This window comes from Leptodactylus fuscus, chromosome 5 (genome assembly GCF_031893055.1).
Source record: "Leptodactylus fuscus isolate aLepFus1 chromosome 5, aLepFus1.hap2, whole genome shotgun sequence".
Taxonomy (NCBI): Eukaryota; Metazoa; Chordata; class Amphibia; order Anura; family Leptodactylidae; genus Leptodactylus; species Leptodactylus fuscus.
The window spans coordinates 92604060-92620703 of NC_134269.1; the positions used below are offsets into that span (position 1 = coordinate 92604060).

General features: G+C 40.6%; 1 protein-coding gene across 1 annotated transcript in view; it reads left to right on the forward strand.

The window, feature by feature from the left end:
* The window catches only part of CCDC33 (coiled-coil domain containing 33), a 77494-nt gene that overhangs the window by 41191 nt on the left and 19659 nt on the right, over window positions 1-16644 (forward strand). Inside the window, exons 14-19 of the mRNA XM_075273684.1 lie at window positions 11248-11402; window positions 11581-11629; window positions 13197-13392; window positions 13767-13855; window positions 15040-15171; window positions 15870-15948. Of these exons, the coding sequence (XP_075129785.1) occupies window positions 11248-11402; window positions 11581-11629; window positions 13197-13392; window positions 13767-13855; window positions 15040-15171; window positions 15870-15948 (700 nt within the window). The remainder of the gene's footprint in view (window positions 1-11247; window positions 11403-11580; window positions 11630-13196; window positions 13393-13766; window positions 13856-15039; window positions 15172-15869; window positions 15949-16644) is intronic.

Genomic DNA, 16644 nt, shown 5'->3' on the forward strand with positions numbered 1-16644 from the left:
AAAAGGAAAAGTAACATTTTTTGCTATAAAATGTTGCTTTAACCCCAAATTTTGCATTTCCACAAGGGGTTAAAAGAGAAAATGCACCCCACAAATTGTCAAGCATTTTCTCCCAACAACAGAAATGCCCCATATGTGGATGTAAAATGATCTATGGGCACGCTGTGAGGTCCAGAGCGGAAGGAGCGCTATTGGGATTTTGGAGGGCAAATTTAGCTGGAATCTGTTTCAGGCACCATGTTGCATTTGGAGAGCCCCTGAAGTGCCAGAACAGTAGAAACCCCCCCAAAATGACCCCATTTTGGAAACTAGACCCCTCAAGGAATTTATCAAGGGGTATAGTGAGCACTTAGACCCTACAGGTGTTTCACAGATTTTTTTACCATTGAGATGTGAAAATGAAAAATTACTTTTTTTATAATAAAATGTCACTGTAGCCCCAAATTTTTCATCTTCACAAGGGGTTAAAGGAAAAACTGCACCCCACATTTTGTTACACAATTTCTCCCGAACACGACAATACCCCGTATGTGCTGGTACCCTAATGTACGGGCACACAATCGCTCTCAGAACGGATGGAGCGCTAATTGGATTTTGTAGGCCAGGTTTTGCTAGAATACTTTTCAGGCACCATGTCCCGTTTGCAGAGCCCCCAAGGTGCCAAAACAGGGGAAACCCCCAAAATGTCACCCCATTTTGGAAACTAGACCCCTCAAGGAATTTATCAAGGGGTATAGTGAGCCCTTTGACCCTACAGGAGTGTAGCAGAATTGGCCCAACAAAAGGAAAAGTAAAATTTTTTGCTATAAAATGTTGCTTTAACCCCAAATTTTGCATTTCCACAAGGGGTTAAAAGAGAAAATGCACCCCACAAATTGTCAAGCATTTTCTCCCAACTACAGAAATGCCCCACATGTGTATGTAAAGTGATGTATGGTCACACAGTGGGAGAGAACAATAGTTGGAGGGTAGATTTGGCTGCAATTGGTTTTAGTTACCATGTCACATTTGCAGAGGCCTTGAAGTGCCAAAACAGTGAAAGCCCCCAAAAATGTGACCCCATTTTGGAAACTAGACCCCTTGACTTCAGTGACGTCAGTGTTAAATTGCACCCAAGTATAGCAAACATTTGGATGCAGCTTGTATGGCAATAATTTATTTTGCAGAAATTACTGCATAACCGGATGAAAGTAATTGTGTGCAGAATACGTGATGGTATAAGGAGGCGATATTCCATGGAAAATAAATTCTAAAATTAATATTCCATGGAAGTGTGGTACAATCTAAAGCACTCCTTCATGCACAAGCCAGGTTTATCAGGGCAGGTGTCACACTGATAAGTGGTGTCTCTCCTTATTCCTCTTTTGTAACACACTCTGCATCTTTTTTGGTTTTTCCCTTTTTTAGCAGTTTGGGGGACTTCGCCGGGAAAATGTTGCCCTGGTACTATACGGGAACCTTGAGTTTCAGAAGTACTGGGGCCTGGCACTTCTAGGTCCCCAAATATCAGGGTCTTGATAATTGTCTCCTGAAACTCAAGGAAAGTTCCTGTGTGGCCTGCACATCGTGATAGCACGTACGCGTTATACAATGCCATCTGAACCATGTGCACGGCCAGCTTTTTGTACCACACTCTTGTTTTTCGCATGGCACTGTAGGGCTTTAGGACTTGATCAGATAGATCAACCCCTCCCATGTACCTATTGTATGCCAGGATGCAGTCTGGCTTGGAGACAGTGGTACTGGTGCCACGCACAGGGACAGAGGTGCTGCCGCTGCCATGAATTGTGGTCAGTACAAAAACATCCCTCTTGTCCTTATACTTGACCAGCAGCATATTTTCATTGCAGACGGCACTACTCTCACCCTTTCTGAGGGGCTGCGCAATATGTGCCCTAGGGAGGCCTCTTTGATTTCTGCGCACAGTCCCACAAGCTGCAGTTCCTCTGGAACTCAGGGATCTAAAGAGTGGGATGCTGGTGTAAAAGTTATCTACATAGAGGTGATAACCCTGGTCCAGCAGTGGGTGCATCAAATCCCACACAATTTTCCCACTAACTCCTAGGATTGGGGGGCAGTCTGGGGGCTCAATCCTTGTGTCCCTTCCTTCATACACCCTAAATTTATAAGTGTATCCTGAACTGCTCTCACATAGCTTATACATTTTAATGCCATACCGTGCCCGCTTACTGGGCAAGTATTGGCTGAATTTTAGCCTCCCTTTGAAACTGATCAGAGACTCATCAATTGCAATGTTCTGATCAGGGATGTAGGACTCTGCAAATTTGGTACTAAAGTGTTCAATAACTGGCCTAACTTTGTATAAGCGGTCAAAATTTGGGGCATCTTGGGGCGGGCACTGGGAATTATCATTGTAATGAAGGAACTTTAGGATACTTTCAAACCGCTTCCTGGTCATAGCCATTCGATAGACTGGAGTGTTGTGCAAGACATCTGTACTCCAATACTGACGAATTTTAGGTTTTTTCACTATGCCCATATGCAGAATAAGACCCCAGAAAATCTTCATTTCTGCTGCATTTACTGGGGTCCAGTTCTGTGGCCTGGCATAGGAAGAGGTGGCATTTTGTTCCAAAAATTGTACAGCGTACAAATTCGTTTGGGCCACCATAAGATCTACAAACTCATCAGAGAAAAAGATTTTGAAAAAGTCATTTTCTCTGAAGCCCTCAGTCTCAATTTGTATTCCTGACCGGGCAACAAAGTCAGGAAGCTGAGGTTCAAAATTTTCTGGTGGTGGGGTTCACATGGGCTCTACAGGTGTGGCAACTAAATCAGCAATTGTTCTGGGGCGCCTCCTTTGGGGTTGCTCATCACTGGATGAGGAGGAGGAGGAAGAAGAGGAAAAATAAAGGAATGGGGCATTTTCCTCTTCTCCCTCGCTGGCGGTATCAGTGTCAGAGGCCAGTATGGCGTACGCCTCTTCTACTGAAAACCTTCTTTGGGATGATTGGGACTGTTGGGACATTTTTGTGTGTGTGTGGTGTTTTACTTGAGTATATAAAACTTTATTTCTTGAAACTTTATTGAAAATTCAAAGTGTGGGGTGTGTGTTGTGCTTTAACACGTGTATTTGATGTAAAAAAAAAAAAAAACCTGCAAAAAAAGTACAGATGTGATCACTAACGTTTATTTGTTACTGATCACTGCGTTGAGTTTAGCACAACGGAAAAAAAAAGATTCTTTTCTTCTAACTAAAATTGAACTAATAAAATATAAAATAGACGGAGCAGTCTATATATATTTTATTACTAAGTCTAACTAGAAAAAAAGTGCGCAAAACAGTACAGATGTGATCAGTAACGTTTATTTGTTACTGATCACTGCGTTGAGTTTAGCACAACGGAAAAAAAAAAGATTCTTTTCTTCTAACTAAAATTGAACTAATAAAATATAAAATAGACGGAGCAGTCTATATATATTTTATTACTAAGTCTAACTAGAAAAAAAGTGCGCAAAACAGTACAGATGTGATCAGTAACGTTTATTTGTTACTGATCACTGCGTTGAGTTTAGCACAACAGAAAAAAAATTCTTTTCTTCTAACTAAAATTGAACTAATAAAATATAAAATAGACAGAGCAGTCTATATATATTTTATTACTAAATCTAACTAGAAAAAAAGTGCGCAAAACAGTACAGATGTGATCAGTAACGTTTATTTGTTACTGATCACTGCGCTTTAGAAAAAAACTGAGTTTAGAAAAAAATTCTTCTAGCTAAAATTGAACTGCAATAATACAGATAGAAGTGTGTGTATATATATATATATATATATATATATATATATATATATACACACACACACTATATCTTTATTGCAGAAACTAACTAAAAAAAAAAACTCCAAGAAGGGCTTTCCAAAAAAAGTTCTGCTGGTAAAGTGTTAATTTTACCAGCAGTCAGGAAGAAGGGGGAGGCTCTGTTCTGCACCCACTGGCTAGGTGCAGATTGCAGAACTTTTTAGGAGCTGATGCAGCCAGACGTGAGATCAGAGGTTGGTGGAGAGGGGGGATGGGAAGGGGATGGGAAGGGGATGGGAATGGGGATGGGAGGGTGGAGTGGCTGGTGGAGTGGCTGGGGGGAGATTTTTAGGAATGACAGGAGAGGGTGGCTGGCAGCAGCAGCGATGGAGCTCTGATCAGATCAAATATGTCACTGAAGACACGCAGCAGCAGCGGTAACGCACAGAAGGCTCACAGGGCAGCACGGAGGTCTACTCTGCTCGCAAGTCCCAGGGGAACTGACATGGGAAGCAAAGTGACCCCCGGTTAACACTGTCCTGCAAGCCTGCAATTGGTTGATCGGCCGTGACACGTGCCGATCAACCAATTGCAACATCTGGAGGATTGGCGCCACTGTACGCCCCCCAAACACTCGACAGGGATTGGTGGTATGTATACCTCCAATCCCTGTCACTTTTACTGACATCTGCCGGCGCAGATCCAATGATCTGTGCCGGAAAGCTGCCGGAAAGCTGAAATTTACCGATCTGAATAGATCGGTCATTTTCAGCAATCTAAGTGGCAGGGAGGGGGTTAAACCTCCCGATTCACGTGGAGAAGGTTGTCTGCTGTCATGGACAGCAGCAACCTTCTTACAGTTAGCGTCTCTTGAGACGCGGAGACTATTTATAACCATGACGTACTATTACCTCATGGGTCGCTAAGTACCAAGCTCCCATGAAGTAATAGTACGTCAAAGGTCGCTAAGGGGTTAAAGTGCTTCAAAAATTATGCTTTTTGGGGAAAAGATACTTGCCCATGGCTTTTTAGAAAGACGTGGTGGATGTGTATCAAAAAGCAATGGTTTTGTAGAAAAGTTACAGGCTTATTATTATTTGAGAGACAAACTTGTGGCTGTGAGCCTAGTTGAAAAGTAAAGAAGAATTGGCTTTTCAAAAAAAAACCAAACCCTGTAAACGTTATCTCTTGATGGGAGCAGATGTGAAATCAGAATTATTTAGTTTTTTTGTTATTTTGTGATGACCAGGCCGCGGGACGTGTCTAGCCGACTGATGACAGTGGTTGTAGCTGTAGCAACATGTGTGGCAGGGCAGAATATGATGCACTAAGCTGCAGGACATGTCTGCCTGAGTGGTGGCAGTGGTGGTAGCTGTTTAGGAGTAGCAGCCAGCATCAGCAGTAGTGCAGCAAATAGAAGGTGATGATAAAATGATGATAAAGGAAGACGTGCCTGGCCTGCCAGCTGAAAAAACTAGAATATCTTATGAAATTGAAAGGATTCTATGAGAACAAGACTTTGGAGGCAGAACAGAACCTGAATGACCCTACTGGTTATCCCTGTATGGAAAAAAATGCCACCTCAATATTATGTTGGCATAATGATAATTGACACAATTTCAAGAAAAATTTGGGTCTGTTCTGTAATCCTGATTTTGGTGAGACAATATTGTGCTTGTGTTTTTCGTGTGGCTGGTGGTAAGCCACATGTATAGTTAGGTTATTAATAGAGATGAGCAAGTAGTGAAATATTTGATATTTGTTTCAAGTAGCTCTCAATATTCAACTATTCGACCGAATATCGAATATCATTATAGTCTATGGGAAAAAATGCTCGTTTCAGGGGAAACCATAATTCGACTAAGAAGAGTCAACAAGTCCACAATGACACCCCAACAAATGATGCCAACACCTCTGAAATGCAACTGGGACAGCAGGGGAAGCATGCCTGAGTGCATCCAACATGCTCAAGTCCCAGTATTACCCTATAATCACTGCCTATCAACTAGACACTTTCCAAACTCAATAGAACCTCTATGAAAGTTGAAAAATACTTGGAAACCTTCTTTCCTCCACAATAGTGTGGACAGAAACACAAATTTAAAGCTAAAGAAACATTATCATGCACCCCTTTAAATCACGTTGCCCATGACAACCACAGATAGCATAGGCAATGGGAAATCCAAAAGCCCCCACCCTTAACTGTCATTGTTTATGTGTGTGTGATGTGGTAAGACCTCCAAAAATTACTTTTCTGGCCCTTCACGTGAGCCCTTCCAAATTAGGTTAGAGGCCCTTAAGCTGAGCTACCAGCAGAGATTGAGGCCCTTGAAGTGACTTAAGCCTTTTACCAGCAGAGTTTTAGGCCCTTTTAATGAGTTCAGCCTTGCACCAGCGGAGTGTTAGGCCCTTTAAGGGCCAGTTCACACGGAGTTTACGGGCGCGCATTCTGGCACATATACACGAGTCAGAATGTGAGCGCTCAAAACAGATCCCATTCATTTCAATGGGTCGTGACTCGTTACGGGTATATAACGCGCGTAATTTTGACGACAGTTTGATATTGACGACAAACAGACTAGCTGGCACAGATATGTAGTTTTATAGGTAGGAGATATCAGTATCCTGCTGTGATTTAGAAATAGGCACTATAATTTACTGTGGTTTGGGGTGGAGCAAGGGAATTGGCAGGTGAGCTAAAACTGGTCTGAGCTAGTACATAGGAATTAGCACATAATTAACTTGGGCTATCAGTGTGACACCCACCTAGGAGTTTTTTAGGGGTTAATTTGGACGGTTCAGGATAACAGGAGTTGTCTTTTATGAGGTGTTGCAATTGGATTGGGACTGGATATATACTTAGCACTCAGATGACCCTAACCACCTGCTAGTCTCAATATGATATACTGCTCATGCAAACATATCACAGAGTGAATGGTGACCTTGAATAGGGTTTATGGTATTAGAACCCGGAGAAAACATTTATACCAGGGGGCCAAAAGTGGATATTAAAGGGGTTGTCCCATCACAAGGATCCTATCTATACTGCTTGTTAATGTGGATGTAAGACTTTTCCTAAATACATTGCTTCAGCAAAACTGCTTTGTTTGTCCACTATCTTACTTTATTCAATTCTTTGTGGCCACAGCCCTGACTTAGCTGCTCATGAGTCAAGTGATGTATCTGCTGCTCTCAGGGGGGAGGGAGGAGGGGCTAAGTGCAGGGAGTGAGCCTGTGTATCTAGCTATTCCTGTGTCTACACCACGTGACCTAGCTTCCTGTTAGCAGATAGGGGAGAGGAGCTGCTTTCATTTCTTCTGTTCTCCCAGTTATCAGGTTAGCTAATTCAATTGCGTTCATTATGGCAGAGACAGGCAGTCTCTGTATGTAACACAGAATGGAGTTGCTGCTGCCTGAACTTCATAGTCCAATATGGGTGGGCGGAACTACACACGAATTTGGGGGCGGAGCTAAACGGCAGGTTGCATGTGAAACCCCGTCCACCAAATGATGCAAGAAACCAGGAAGAAAGAAGATTTTACAGCAGTAAAGACTGATGAGTATGTGAGGTGGGAATACCCCTTTAACATTTTAATAAGATATATTAAAGGTTAAGTTTTATACATTTTTTTTCTTTTGGGGGTACACATTTGGATTGTATATATAATTAGTATTCCCTGATCCAAGGATAATCCCCTAAAACGGTGGTTCCACAACCATCACTCTCATTGTGTGGGATTGATACAGTGGATTGGAGTGAGGACCCAAACATTGACCTTGATTTTGACTGTCAAATTGATAACATTTTGGCATCAAGTCCTGGAGGTAACTTTTATTTAGAGGACCGCAAAGTTGGAGAATTGGCTGAAACCACTAATAGCGGTAATGGTCCTCTAATATGGGACTCTACATTACCTCTACAGGGTTCTGATCAGGTGTTAATGGTCCAAAAAACATGCTCCAGTACTTTAGATGTAGATCAGAAACCACTTTCCCTTCCAACACCAAATTTAACCAAGCTTCATCATCATCCTGCTGAGATGGAGCCACTAAAGGAAACCTTACCTTCCAAGGCATGTTCTGTAGCTGCCACTGAGCCAAATCTAAACACAGAGTCCTTAGGAACTGAACAAAATTCAAAGTGTCAAAAGACTTTAGAGACTGTTGAAAGTAATGGGATCCAGAATGAGGAGTTCATCACAAGGCTGACAGACCCAACTCCGCATGCTGCAGCACAAACAACCAGCAGTCAGACTAAGGGTAAGTTCACACGATGTAATGTTGAGCGTGATCTGACACGTATACACGTGCCGGCAGATGACACGCTCAAAATGCTCCCATTGATTTCAATGAGAGTTAGGAGCATATACACCGTGTTATTTTGCGTCCGTGATTTTGCGGCCGCAAAATCACGGGCACAAAATAATGCAGCGTATACGCTCCTAACTCCCATTGAAATCAATGGGATCTTTTATGGCACACAAACTCTGACACGCCGTATACGTGCCAAATCACGCTCAATGTTACATCGTGTGAACTTACCCTCAGATTGCCTCTTATTCAAGTAAGGCACAAGATTCTTTGAACCAGAACAGGAAAACCCAGTGATTGCCATTGCAGCAGTGCCTAGGCCATCTTTCAGAGCAGTTCATTCAGAGATTGAATTGGAGGGAAAATAAGAACATTTACTGTGATTGAGTCTTCATGCACATTAGTGGGCATGGACAACCTAATGTAGAAGATCCTCATGCTGAGCTGGTCTCATTACTGAACACGATCAACCAGGATAATCGGGGCTGGAAACAGCCATCAGATCTTACCGAAAGGAATCACCCTCGGTTTGGAAAGAAGCCATCTAAATGCTGCACCTTTAATTGAGTTGAGCCTTGCACCAACAGAATATTAGGCCCTTTGGGTGAATTGAGCCTTGCACCAGCAGTGTTTTATTTTTTGGCCCTTGGGGTGAGTAGAGCCTTGCACCAGCAGTGTTTTATTTTTTGGCCCTTGGGGTGAGTAGAGCCTTGTACCAGCAGTGTTTTATTTTTTGGCCCTTGGGGTGAGTAGATCCTTGCACCAGCAGTGTTTTATTTTTTGCCCTTGGGGTGAGTTGAGCCTTTAACCAGCAGTGTTTTAGGCCCTTTGGGTGAATTGAGCCTTTAAAAAGCAGAGTTTTAGTTTTTGGCCCTTGGGGTTAGCCCTAAAAAATTAGTTTTCAGGCCCTTGGGGTGAGCCCTAAAACATTAATGTTTTATTTTATTTTTATTTGTTAACGGTGAACGTGGTGGTGTTTGAGGAGAAGGAGGACGAGGAACTTGTGTGCTGGCACAGACACATGGATGCTGTTTGCGGGTCCACAATATCTGCTATCCACCCTAGCATAGGTTCCTGGTGTTCAGGACTCGTCAGCGGGGTACCCTGTACCTTGCTTGATGTTGTGGCACTGCTAGCTGCCCCTCTCCAGTAGATAATTGGATCCGCAGTCGAGCTACCGCGGCCTGGATCACCAGCTGGATTTTTTCGTCCACGTCCCCATCCTCGTCCCCTTGTGCTAATTACAAGGGGCACTGCTGAAAGCCCCTCTCCAGTAGCTGGACTGTGGACTGGATCCCCAGCTGGATTTCAACATCCATGTGCCCTGATGATACCCTGACGCATCTTTGGCGGGTTCAGTGTATTTACACTGTTCCTGCAGTGTAGCTCTGAAAAGAGCTGTCAAATTTTTCCTGCCTAGCAGTGGCTAAACTCTATCGCACCCTCAATACAATGTCTCTCCCTATCTCACTAAAACTCATCTGACACGAATACGGCTGACACTAGTCTTATAAATCCTATTTTTTTTTTTCGATGCCTACATTTTCCTGCTTCCTGTCCCACCTTCCCTGCACACTGTTATTGGTGCAAAAAAAGCGCCAGGGAAGGTGGGAGGGCATACGAATTTTTACTGCGTTTACCACGTGGTATTCGATTGGAATCGAATATGTCAAATACCCTAATATTCGATCGAATACCTACTCGATCGAACGGTATTTGCTCATCTCTAGTTATCAATACTGTTTAGTTAGTCGCTCGGACGAGCAGGAATTTGTTTTAGTTTTGCATGAAGTTAAGGCTGTATTTTGTTTTGCTCATTTGTGCCTAAAGTCAAGGTTTATTTATTTTCCTGTTTCTTTCTAAATAAACCACTTTGCTGCAAGACTTGTGTTCCTGTCTGACTGGTTGGGCCCGCACCACTGCTTCTACCAAGCTGCCTTCCCCAGTATATATATATATATATATATATATATATATATATATATATATACTTTGTATACGATATATATATATATATATATATATATATATATATATATATATATATATATATATATATGTACAGTATACAAATGGTGCAGTGTATAGATAGATAAATAGATAGATAGATAGATAGATAAAGATATATATGTTAGATTCTTCTGATGATTGTTTATTTGAAATGTGTATAGCCCAAGCTTTGTTTTTAACTCCTTCCAGTCCATAAATGAGATTTTCTAGCATATTACACAGGACAGAACACATTGTTATTGCATCCTCATTCCAATGATGGTATGTCTGCATGTAATTGTACATGATGCATTAGTAATACTACGCTAACTGCACGGGGTTACATTGTCTGCAGACAGATTAGTGTCCATGTCCTGCCCTTTTCCGCTTAGTGACAGTTTCCAGGGAGATTTAGTGTTGTGACAACCTGTGTGCACAGTGAGGAGTCCATTGTAGATGTGTATAACTGTATTTCCAGAAAACCAGTTTTAGTGACAGGTAATATTACTTTGGAGGACAGGAACTAATATTTAGAAATAAATATCTATACCAGACAGATCTATATAGATAGATATAGGGAGTTATACAGGTGTATTAGATATAATCCTATCTAAAGGAAACAAGTAAATAAAGAGGAGGACAGGGCGTGAATGTTCAGATATACTCTGAGTGTGTCCTAGGCCTAGTGACTGCCCACCGCACTGGCTACTTTACAAAAGGTAAGATCTCTTATCTATGGTTGCTATTTGGTAAAGGGAGGAGGGTGTGTGTTTGGGTAGGAGTTAGTAACTGTGCAACACATATCTCTCTAGGAGACAGGACAGAGTTAAGTGCTATTATCTGTCATTTGTATAGGGTGAGGTGCCCAACCATACTCTGTACATCACAATGTATCATTAGCACTGTGTTGAATATAACACAGTATATTTTGCAGAGAATTTCTTTGCACTAGTAAACTATAAAAGGGCACGGACCACAGCTGGTAAATTCTGATATATTAGCTTGTGTAGAAGTCAAATCCACATTGTCAAGCTATATAGGTTAATACCCTAATTCTCATGGATGGATAGCTTTTATAGACCATACTCTTCCTCTGTAAGTATGACTACTCTTTGTATATTTTATGGTAAATGGTTAGATATGTTATATAATTTCATTACCTGTTCTTATTCTTTATTTTTAGCTACAGAAAGATGCACCTGCTTTGCCTTCCTACAATGCTCTGGCTGATATCCTCCCGGACCCATGGGTTCAGCAGACTGCAAGAGAACAAAAGCCATCGGATCCAGTGGATCTTTCAAAGCAGCCCACAACCAACATCCCTCCCCTATACTTGAGGTGAGACCTACAACCCCAATGCCTGTCAAACCATAAGGCCAAATCCAATGCTGAAATCATTACCTATAATAAGTGAAGGAGCAGCCCAGGTTTATACAGTACTTAAAAACAGAATCACTTCTCATATGCATACAACCCGTGGGAGTACTTGAGCTGAAACATTTCTGATTCCTTCTAGCAATAATATGGAAGTGTCTGCGGACCCCGTGATGGAGCATCAGGAACAAGTAAGTGCAGAATCTGTGAATCTGAGCCTATATGTGAGCATATTATAATGAAATCTTTATACGAACAGTATTAAATGGCCCATATAAATATGGGCATTTCCTTGCTCAACAAGAACAATAATGTGAGTAAAACAGTCGTGTGTCCTTTCCAGTAAAAGAAAGATTCCAAATCAATAGCTATTAGAGAATTCATCAGGCCGAGAATAGCATTGATTCTTAATCTGTAATGGTAGATGACTTCATGCTCATGTGATCTGTATAAATTTATATAGGTTTTAATTTAAATAAATTGTAAAGTGCTGTGGAATATGTTGGCACTGTATAAATAAAATGTATTATTAATAATAATAATAATAATAATATATTCATTAGGAACTATTATTGTGATGAGGCTGTTTGTACTCCCCTTTCACAATATTTATTAGAAGTAGATGGATAGAATAGATTTTTATGCTATTTGTAGAGGAAATATACAATACGTATGCTAACATAAGTATAGGATCTCCCTCTTCTGGCCTCTTGTGGCAATGCAGTTATTTTCCCATTTATTAACCAGTGAAGACTGGTCACAGCAATACATTTATGCTACCTGTGCAGATAAATGTCATATTACAGACCTGTAGGTATTAAGAATTCGTCTGTAAGTTTCAAATTCTTCTCTAAAAGCAATGCTTGAATTATCTAATGAAATGTTTTATGTGCTCATGTTTTTTATGGGTGCCACATCACAGATCAATATAGCATGGACACTTAATACGCTAGCATACATTAGTCTTGACTTAAAAACATTTAGAGCAATTCCCCACAATGCCACATTTTTTTAGATCACCAGACTGTTAGAAAGGTACAATATGTAAATTGTTGTGAAGGTATCCTTCTTACTAGTTACTGTATTTGTTATCTATTCTGTTCTGGTCCTCTGCTGTGTCATGTGATCAGCCATCACCCACCTGAAAGAGCCTCTGTGGACAGGTGACCGGACTGAGACTCACATTAAGGCTCTCATAAAATTTAATTCAAATCTGACTTCCTGTTCATATATAAATCCTCAAACGTAAGAGCAAGATCCTAATTAGTGCTCGTACAAGTTATTACTTACGCTAAGCTCACACCTGAGTTTAGGTTTCCATTCCGGGGGTCTGCTAGGGGACCCCACAAACGGAAATCTAATTCACTTATAAAAGCGGTTACTTTTCGATACCCACGGACCTCATAGACTATAATGGGGTCCAAAGGACAGAAAATTCGGAGAGAAAAGCATTGCTTGTAGGACTTTTCTCTCCGCATTTTTAAAGCTGAATTAGGAATGGAATCCCCAGGCAGAGACCAGGCGCAGGTGTGAACCTAGCCTTATTTTTTGCAATTTTGACATGCAAGAAATGTAAAGAATAAGTATGCATAAATTATTCGATTTCATTCCTCTCAAATAATTTTTCACAGATCCATTTAATTTGTATTGTCTTTAATTCCTGTCTATGGTGGAGATTTTAAGCAAAATACACCAGTAATGTGTAACTGTGCATAATAAATCACCCCCAAATATTCTTTCCCTTTTCTTCACCAAAAGGAGTTGGCCAACTATCGTCTTGCCATGCAGCGTATGGCAGATGATATCATTGCTCTACGTCGCCAGATGAGTGGGCTGGAAGCAGAAAATAGTGCTCTTCGAAGTGAACGCAGTCTGAATCAAGATGCAGGCCGCAGTCTTCTGAGCGACACAGACATTGATGTCATGACCAAGGCTGAGCTTGCAGACCGACTTGGTATGAAAATACACAAATACACCATGCATACTCTGTCAAACAAAAAACTAATCCAGTTTAATCTGGTTACTGTGTAGGGTGCTTGAACCATTCTCAGGTCAAGGAAAAGAGACAGCAGATTATTATGACATATTGTATGGATGGACACCAAGCTACATTAATGTAGAAAAATGTTAATTTCAATATTTTAGCTGCAATTTATAATCATGTCACTGTATGACTTCTAATAAGTTAATTTACTATACAGACCTCTTATCAACGCACAATGAGTTGGAATGACTTTATTGTCCTCATTTCATTGATAGTTAATAGCATCCACTGACACATAATGTCATGAAAAACATTTTAGTATATACTTCAATTGTCTCTTATAGCGACTCTAAAGCAAAAACTTGCGAGTGAAACATCAGAGCTCCGCAGTATGAGAGACCGGATCCAGCAGTTGCAGAATGAATTAGTAAGGGTGAGTATCAGGGTAAAGAACTGGATTATGGTCAAGAAGGGACAAAATATTTTCTGTAACTCATTGGTGTAACACTCTCATCCTGTAGTATAGAGGGATGACGTTCACTTCTTATAAGAAGTGAACGTCACACTTGAGTTGTGCTGTGAAATTTTCTTTGTTTATTCGTATATACAAGTAGAGTAAAACGTTTTTCGGTATGAAGATACCGTCATCAGACTCTGGATGAAAGTTGCAAATAATGCGAAAAGGCATATATCAGAAATTTTTCTCCCTGGCGTTCTCGCCCCCTGCTGCTGCACAGCATCTTACTGCTACCAGTTTGTTTACTTTAAGCGGACCCTGCATGGAACAAGGCGGAGTTCAAGCTGATACTCACCACAATTTCTGATGTATGCCTTTTCGCATTATTTGCAACTTTCATCCAGAGTCTGATGACGGTATCTTCATACCGAAAAACGTTTTACTCTACTTGTATATACGAATAAACAAAGAAAATTTCACAGCACAACTCAAGTGTGACTCTCATCCTGTAAGGACACATGCTCATTGGAAACTTACTGTCTGCTAAAATGAAATATAAAATAATACAGGACTGACACAGCGTTTGTGTATTGGGAGACACAGAATGGTTTTGTGGGCTGTAGGTAACCCATAAAATATCTATGTTCTGCATGTGTGATCTCTATCCTATAACAGGTACTGTATCAATGCAGGGTAGTTCATCTGTACATATGCAAATACACATTACATAAAAATGTAAAGAAGTATAACATGAGCAGTAAAAAATAAAAACAAAGCTGCAACCTAAATAATGTCTTCTCCTTTAAGACCCAAGAATTATCATTAGTAGTACCCAATGCAATACATTTCTGTCCACCAAGGTGTTTGATTTAATTTTTGCTCAGTCAAGAGAACAGCTGCATAGTCTTATCAGCTATAAACAGTTCTGGGACAATATAGTCAAGTGACACATATCCTTATCTATCCTGTAGTTTATGACTATTCCAGCATTGTTTTCTCTTGGCCTACACCCAGTTAATACACCAACACCAGTCAATAACAATCTCATTATAAATAATGCAGTACATTCCCGTATAAAGAGAAGGCACTCATATGTTATTCAGTATATTGATCTATACTGGCAAGCTTTCTTAATGCTATGCTTCTTAATGATTTTGTAGAAAAATGATCGTGAGAAGGAGCTGATTCTATTGCAGAGAGCGCACCAACAACAGCAAGCTGTGCTCAGCCAGTATCACCAGAAACTGAGCCGGGCAAAAACCTTACAAGACACAATGCGTAAACAGGAGAAGGTGAGACACTATCTCTTTAGAGCTTACCGCATGTAAAAGGTTGAGTCCAATATGGAAAGAGGTATACCTTGAAGCACCTGGGCCCCCTCACACTCCTTGGCCCTGAAGTGATTGCTATCTTTGCACCCCTTCCACTATAGCTATGTCCACCCAGCTTTGTCCCTCTTTGGAAAGTTATCCAAAACCCAAATTGTTCAAGCAAAAACAGGAACTTCCCCCAAATGGTTTGTTGAATCACTTTTCCCAGTTGAAACTTCCTTCAAATACTTCCTATAATCAAGTTATTGTGTTTTTGGATCTCAATTGTGTTTCTTCTCAGCGATTAAGATATCAATATGACGCTAGGTGTTTCTCAGGTGCTTATGTTCTTCCATCCCTAAGAAACTAGTTGTTATGCTTCAACAGTGCTTTCTTTTCTATGTTTTGACACAATGATAAATCAACTTTTTTTTAAAATTTCTTATGAAATGTATTCTTCCCTTTTGTCTGATGGTGGTAATATAGATGAAAGATTGGAGACCATTCAATCTGACTGATACTGTACATAAAACTAGGGCTCAAAATTGCAAGTACGTCTTCACAGCATTGTATTAGTGTTCACCAAATCACTTTTGTTATATGCAGTAAAAACATATAGGACAAGAAACAACGCTCATTCAAGTAAAGCTAAATTTGAGACTTGGTTTATGTTCATGCAGGTAATTGAGAAGATGGAAAAACTGTTGGATAGCAAACTGAGAGATGAGAAGAGGAGTCGCGTGGACAGAGGAGATAGAGGTGACCTTGATAAAACAGTAGCGACACTGATATTAAACTTTTCAGACAGCTGATAAATGTAGACTATTTCATCTATTCAAAATTCTAAGGATCGGTAATGAATTGAAGATATTCAGGGGTGCAACACTTGGGATCCCCAGAACTCAATTGAAGCAGCGACTCTTCCTCTGCTCCACTTCCACTTCACAGGCCATAAAATACTAAGTATACAAATGTACAGCGCTGTGCTTGGTTTTCTATGAATAGGCCACAGTATCATGGACACCCCTTGGTCAAGAATCTCTGTATGGTGGATTTAGACTTACAGTTACATGTCCTGTAACAATCTAATGCACCATAATAGCATTACTTGCCACAATACCCGGATCTTACCTCTTCCCATTCCAGGCCTGGTAGTGTTGTTTAAGATTATTGCCCACAAACGTTTTAAGGCCAGCATTAATGTGATTTTCCAAGGTTTTAGGGAAATACACAGCTGTGAATCTGCTAAATGCAACTATTGTATGCTAGACAATAGCATTAGTAGGGTGCATGTGCTAGACTCCAATACCATATTTTATAATTAAAAAGATATGGCATTCTACTATGCACAACTAACCTTCAGTCTAACATAAGTGATGTATCTGGTGGGACAGGGGGTAAATCTGGTAGCAGAGTTGCTATGCATAAAAGAGTCATTAATAAAGCGTTAATAAT